The sequence below is a fragment of the Thunnus maccoyii genome, chromosome 3 (assembly GCF_910596095.1).
Source record: "Thunnus maccoyii chromosome 3, fThuMac1.1, whole genome shotgun sequence".
Lineage (NCBI taxonomy): Eukaryota > Metazoa > Chordata > Actinopteri > Scombriformes > Scombridae > Thunnus > Thunnus maccoyii.
Window position 1 is genome coordinate 3,577,093 of NC_056535.1, and position 7,280 is coordinate 3,584,372.

The 7,280-nt window shown below is 42.4% G+C and overlaps 1 protein-coding gene across 1 annotated transcript; it reads left to right on the forward strand.

The window, feature by feature from the left end:
• Nucleotides 1-158: 158 nt before the first annotated feature.
• LOC121894093 lies at nucleotides 159-6,189 on the forward strand. The gene is made up of 5 exons (XM_042406436.1): nucleotides 159-309; nucleotides 2,685-3,002; nucleotides 3,330-3,414; nucleotides 4,233-4,300; nucleotides 4,383-6,189. Exons 2-5 carry the CDS (start codon nucleotides 2,887-2,889, stop codon nucleotides 5,722-5,724), a joined length of 1,611 nt encoding a protein of 536 aa, XP_042262370.1. The 5' UTR covers nucleotides 159-309; nucleotides 2,685-2,886; the 3' UTR covers nucleotides 5,725-6,189.
• The last annotated feature ends 1,091 nt before the right edge of the window (nucleotides 6,190-7,280 follow it).

Consider the following 7,280-nt stretch of genomic DNA (forward strand, 5'->3'; position numbering starts at 1 on the left):
AATTTCAATGAATGTTTTACAAATTTCTGCTTTTACTCTGTCATAAATGTAACAAATACATAATTAAGTATAAGTAAATAGTTATAACAGTGTACATATTGATCATATTTTAACATTGTTCAACACAGGCCATTTATGTAGAGGCATTTAATATTAATAGAATAGAAAGAATTTTATTGTACTTTTGTATGGCACTCTGTAGGCAGGACGTTGTACTGGCGTCATTAAGGTCTTTGATAATAAGGTAGTCGCCTTTAGTCCAAAATGGCGGAGGCGTGGCTCTGCTGCTAGCGTTCACTTCTTGTCAAAGTAAGTTTTTTGGTTGCATTACTCCCTCTGTATTTAATTACCCACTGTTGTCCAAATCTATTACCACTTGTAATGTGTCCAGTTTCTCTCAAAAATCTAAATATCAGTTGTTTTTTTCCCCTCCACCGTGTCCCCACACTCAAGTAGATCTTTAACCGTGACCTCCACTGGTCTTTACCTCTGTAGCCCTGTAAGCACTGCCCTTCTTCTTTTTCCTGACACTGATGACGATGGCCGGTTGGGTGTTTTCCTGTGATAAAGTCTACTATTCAGGTTGCTGTGACCAATTCTTAATCTACTTATAATAACTTGTTCTTTCCTGTTGATTTTACTATTTCTCACCACTCCTACCTTATTTTGTATTTAACATAAGTGTCTTCCTTTTGTTGCATTACCCCAATGCTGCTGCCAGTTTGATTATTTCCCTCCAAGCTATGCTTTTCCCCTCTGAATTTGGAAGTTTAACATTAATATCCACATAATCTCTCCTGACTGCCTCCTTTACTAACAGCTCATATGATGTATCTTTGTGATTACTGCCTGATCCTGATTTAATGCTTGACAGTGCTGACACCAAGTCACTACAGATGAGTATCTTGCTTGCTGTCACTTCTTCTGCCAAATCTAATGTAAAAGTACTGCAATTAGCTCGACAGCACACACACTCAAATAATGTGATGTTATCTTACTGATTCCCAGTCTGATGACTGGGAGTCACCACTGCTGCCCCTGTTGCCTCTGTTAGTGGATGTTAGTGGATCCTTTGACCCGTCTGTAAAATCACTGTGGCTCCTGTCCCTACATCTGTAATAATTTCGAAACATGTTAAAATAACAAAATAAAATACATAGGCAGCGGAAAAAAACAAACAAATAAAAATAACAGCATACTTTCAGTAAACAACATAAATAATAACCATTCAATGTTTGAAAAGGGTGTAGAATGATGTGTGTAAAGAATTTTTATTGTCCAACCCCTTTTTTATATACTTTATCAATCAAATCAAGGCCAAAAACATTTAAAACAACACAAGAGAAACAATAACAACAAACAAATACAACATAAGTTAAAAAAGACACATGGTACCAAAATCATATTATTCCAGTCAACCTCTTTGTTCATCCGTTCTGTCTGTTCAATGTTATTTTTAAATATTTGTTAAAACGTACTTAATGTTCTACATGTTTTCATTTCTTCATTACAGTTGTTCCATAGATTAACTCCCTTTATTGTGATACAATGAAGTTTTGCATTTGTCCTCACTATCTAACCTTACCCGTCTCACCTGAACTTTGCACTACATGTCCCAGCTCCCCCTGCTGAAGTAAAAACACATTTAAAAGTTGATGTGAAGCTTATATGAGGCTTCAGCAGTCTGAGTTAGTCATATCATGTGGATATGACTAACTCAGGCACCATCATATCTTGAAGAGCTCATAATACCGTATTATCCCACTAGAACACTGCGCTCCCAGTATGCAGGCTTACTGGTGGTCCCTACAGTCTCTAAAAGTAGAATGGGAGGCAGAGCCTTCAGCTATCAGGCTCCTCTTCTATGGAACCATCTACCAGATTCAGTCCGGGGTGCAGACACCCTCTCTATGTTTAAGAGTAGGCTTAAAACTTTCCTTTTTGATAAAGCTTATAGTTCGGGCCGACCAGGCTCGCCTTGGATCAGCCCTTAGTTATGCTGCTATAGGCCTAGACTGCTGGGGGACTTCCCATGATGCACTGAGCTCCTCTCTCCTCCTCCTCCTCTCCATCTGTATGCATTCATGTAACATCAATGCATGTCACTAACTTTGCTTCTTCCCCGGAGTTTTTTGTGCTTTCTCATCTCACAGGAAAACCTGACTCCCGGGCCGAACCTTCGCGGTCCTTCACAGTCCTGATGGCATCCTTCCCTGGCTGTTGCTGCTTGTGCTTGTTGTTGTTGTTGTTGTGATTTTTTTCTTCTGTCCCCCCTCCCCCTTTCCCTCTCTCTTTCTCTCTCTCAACCCAACTGGTCAAAGCAGATGGCCGCCCACCAAGAGCCGGGGTCTGCTTGAGGTTTCTACCCATTAAAGGGGAGTTTTTCCTTACCACTGTCGCCAAGTGCTTGCTCATGGGGGAATTGTTGGGTCTCTGTATATTAAAGAGTACGGTCTTGACCTGCTCTATGTGAAAAGTGCCTTGAGATGACTTCTGTTGTGATATGGCGCTATATAAATAAAAATTGATTGATTGATTGATTGATATATGTCTCATTTACAGTCTTTTTAGCATCAAATTCCCTCTTTGTGTTTCCTCAGACAGTGTTTCCCTGTTGAGCTGCACCTGACTGTTGTTTTAAGACACACTTGAAAAATTGTGAACCTGTCCTTTAACACATGAAGAACAGGTGGAGCCTATGGGAGCATCACATACAGTGCACTGCCCTCTGCTGGACGGCAGCTGAATCCTTCACCAGGCTCAATAATTTAATCAAAGAAGAGGATGCGTCTCGTGCATTCTGGTCCCCACTCATTATGATCACACCATCGTGTTTCGCGTGAACAGCCCGCTCGCCCATTTCATTGGTGCCCGTCGGAGGCTGGGATGGGCACAATCCTTCAGGAGCGGATGCCACAACAATGTCTGGAGAGGCTCTCCATCACAGAGAGGGAATGGAAGAAAAAGGTGCAGTGGAGCAACAGCAGGCCTAATGTGGCCAGGTAACGTGAAATATATGATTATTCAGTAGGATAATATATGTTGGAGACAGGGATGCTCTGTGTATGCGTGTAACGCTCTCTTCATTTCCCCTGTCGCATCACCGGCGACGCGGAGATGTTTGTTCTTGTATCAATGCGCTTTGATCTCTAAACGCTGTTTTTGTGCTTCGTGTGTGCAGATAGATTACTAAACAGAACCCCAATATTGGACCAACAATTCACGGGATATATTACTGTTTCTGTATTTCATTTGTGTTATTGTATGCGATAGGTGATATTTAGGTCATTGCTTGTGTTTAATATTTAATCTTTCATATTTTTCTGAAGCAATAAAATGGGTAGACGGCAGTCACAGAGGAAGTCACTGCAGCCACAGCACACGCGCCCAAGTCAAGAGAATAATCATGAGAAAGTAAGTGTGATGTAGAACTGCGACGATCAGTTGATTAATGGATTAGTGGATCAGCAGAAAATAAGTTGGCATCTACGGTATTTTGCTGATTGATTAGTCATTTTTCAAGCAGAAATGCCAAATATTGCTGATAACAGCTTCTCAAATGTGAGTATTGTATGTTTTTTTCTGTATTCACTGTAAATTGAATAACTTTAGGAGTCAAAGGAGAATGAAATAATAATAAAAAGTGTTTTGAAGACCTCACCTTGAGCGTTGGGAAATAGTGACAGGCATTTTTCATTATTTTCTGTCAATTCATAGACTAAAAAAATGATTAATCAAAGAAATAATGGTCAGATTCATTTACAATGAAAATAATCCTTTTTGTTGTTGCCTTAGCTTGCAGTAATGATGTAGCCTATTTACATAATGAACACGTATTAGTTAAAGCAGCAACTATTAATTGATTAGTTGCCAACTATTAAATAAATCAACAACTATTTTGATAAATGATTAATCATTTTCAGTCATTTTTTTTGTCAAGAAAAGCGTCTCAAAAGTGAAAATGGTTTCTTTAGTCTTCTACGATAATAAATGGGTTGTGGACAGTTGGTCGGGACAAAACAAGACATTTGAGGGCGTCACCTGGGGCTCTGGGAAACAGTGATCGAAATTTTTCACCATTTTCTGACATCTTGTGGCCCAAACTACTAATCGATTAATCGAGAAAATAATCAACAGATTAATCTACAGTATAATGAAAATAATTGGTAGTTGCAGCCCTAGTGTTGGTAGAAAATGTGTGCAGGTGTAATAGTGTCTCTCTGTAATCACAGAGGGTGCAGCAAAGAAGAAAGCACAAGCCGAACACCACCTCGACCAAGTGCAATATTTCACAACACAGGTGAGAATGGCTGTTTGTGCAACTTTTACGTCATTCTGTGCAGCCTGGATGCTAAGATAATAAAATGTACTTTTCCCTCCAGTGCTCAGGGAACCTCAGAGTCAAAGTCCCATCCCTTGTGCCCTCCTGCAGAGGACAAGATGAAGCAGAAGGTCCAGCAGGCTGCTCAGCGCTGCGGCCACCGAGAGCAGAAGCACAGAGGGAGCAGACGCACAGCAGCCTTTCCCCACCGCCGCCTGTGTGACTCCAGTCCTGATCTGCTGGAGAGACGCTCACCAAACCAGGAGGCAGGATGTCTGAGTGGCCATGGAGAAGGCGACAGTGACACTGACTTGTCAGACTCAGAGAGACTTCCTGTGTTGCCCTCTGTTCAGGTTCCTCCACAGCTCGAGCTGCGGCCAGAGGTCATCGAAGCTGAAGACTCTCCCTCTTGCAGCCGAAGACCCAGGAGACACGGCCATGGTGGGTTTGACTTCCCAGACTTCCTGCCTCCACCTTTTAATTCCTGGAGCCTCAGTCAGCTGGCTGTTTTCTATAACATGGAGGGCCGCGGGGCTCCTCGACCCAGGCCTGTGGGCCCTTTGGAAAGGTACTTGGAGAGGCTACTGCAGCTAGAGTGGCGCCAGATCCAGACTGTCCAGGAGGAGAGTGGGAAGTCAGCTGTATCAGAGGTTTTATCCAGCTGCCACAGGTCACCTGCCGCTGCCTCGTCACGCCTCAGCTCTCCAAAGTGTATCCTCCAGTGTCAGCGTGCCTTCCCCCTCACCTTCCTCTCTTCTCTGGCCAGTCACTCTGCCCTGCTCTCTGGCTGTGCCTGCACCCTGTGCCGGATCCGCTACACCACCTGTGGCGTGTCCTGCTGCCGCTCCACCCACAGCCACACCCTTCAGTCAAGACTGAGCCCAATGCTGGAGCGCAGGGGCCCCGTGTCGCTTCCTAAAAGGAGCTACAGTGAGAGCCGGGTGCACTCCTCAGACAGAGGCTCAGCATACCGGGCTCCTAGGTTCAGCAGCCCCGTGAGGGCCAACAGCCACATGAGACGGATGCAAGCTCTGGGCAACATTCGCAATCCTGTTCAAGGTGCTAACACCAAGCCTCATTCTGCCAGGGACTTGAGTGTCGGGGCTGGGAGGGACCAGCTGGGAACACGGGGGGAGGTTTTGGACTACAGGACAGGGGGGGTTAGGAAAAGGAGTGGCTCAGAGCAGAGAAAAAGTGCGGCAGAAAGACAAGATGTATCGGAGAGGCGCCGGAGTGGCTCTGAGTGTAGAAGAGGAGGGGGTGAGCGGAGGAGAGCAGCTGAGCTCAAGGAACGGGAGATAAAACCAGATGCTGTGACGGCAATAATGGACAATTTACCAGGGTCCAAATATTCTCCTGTAAACAGACCAAACAGGCCAAAACAGGTCGACTTTGGTACATAACAGCAACTTGAGTACTGTTAGTGTAACTGTAAGCCACAGCCACAATCATCAAACTAAATAATTCATTATGAATGTATATTATTATGTTTTTCCTCACTCAAACGGGTTGACAATAGGTGTAGCAGGTATTTTTCATGTATTTTTCACTAGTGGATGATTGTTTTTTTCTTATCTTATTATTGTCATATTATCACGTTTAATCCAATGCTGTGATTGCAGACAAATAAGCTAATGTTCCAGGCAGTGTATGTCCTAAACATGCACTATTGATCATAGTTGTTATGAGCATGCAGATATTTATATAAAAAGTTAAGTTAACCCAGTAAGCCTATGTAAATATTTGTATGCAGGAGTTTTCAGCACTCTGCCAGTTTTACAAGTGATGTGAATAAAGAAGCCACTTCTGATTTGGTCTGTCAGTAAAATAACTGCTTAACAAAAGTTAATAAAAGTTATCAAACAATTCATGATTGACAAGTGTAATTCTTCAAAATTGCGATGTAGGCTGAATCCTCGCCTGCTTCATAAGTGTTTTGTGGCTGATTTGTTGACTGGTTATCTGCAATCTTGAAGTCTTCAAAAGCATTGAATTCATTGCTCCCCAAAAAGGCCTTAGAATATATTAAAAAATCTTAAATTTAAATTTACTAATTTGTCTTTCCTGCTGTAGACCGTAACATTAGTTTTTTTGGGAAACATTTTACATCTAGAAACTACAAGTGAGACTGGTGTGACAGTGGATTATGCTGCAGGCAGTTGTTTCATCTTTTTATGTTTCTGATCTAGAAAACATGTGTAGGTCTGATGTAGAATAAAGTATGAAGCATGATGGCACATGTGAAACAAATGACCCTCATGCAGGTCTTTGCTCAACAACTGTGGAACAAACAGACCAGTGATCACTGCCACCCCGGCCGGCTGTCACCTCCAGCCTCACCACAGAGGCAACAGGACTCTGTTTAAGAGGAGCAGATGAGCCACAGCCCAGGAGCTCTTTATGTAGATATATAACTGACAACATAACTGATGAACCGATTCATATATCATATATATTACATCACCCTTCGATAATGTGTCCTCCTGCTTTCAAATGTGTCTACACTTTAGAGACGCTTCTGTTTCATTTCAAAACACGCAGAAATCAGTTTCACTGCTTTAGTATGGTGTGTGGAAACTGACTTGTGTGTGAATGTAGAGGCAAACACCAACAGCTGGCCTCCGAAATCCTCAAACAGCCACCGTTAGCTCATGATGTGCGTCTCAACATGGGACAGATAAAAAGATATTAGAATGAAATACTCCACATACACAGGGCTTTGTTATTGTGGATAAATGCCTCCTCCATACAGGCCATTTTCCCCTCATTAACTATAAAAATGCACATTTTACATGGTCTTAATGATTATATTGACTGTGGTACATTTATTAAACATAAATGGAATTCTTAAAATGTGTTAAAAATACATACTCTGCGGTGGAAGTATATTTACTCAAGTCAATTTTATTTATATAGCCCAGTATCACAAATCACAAATTTCCTGAAGGGGATTTAAAGG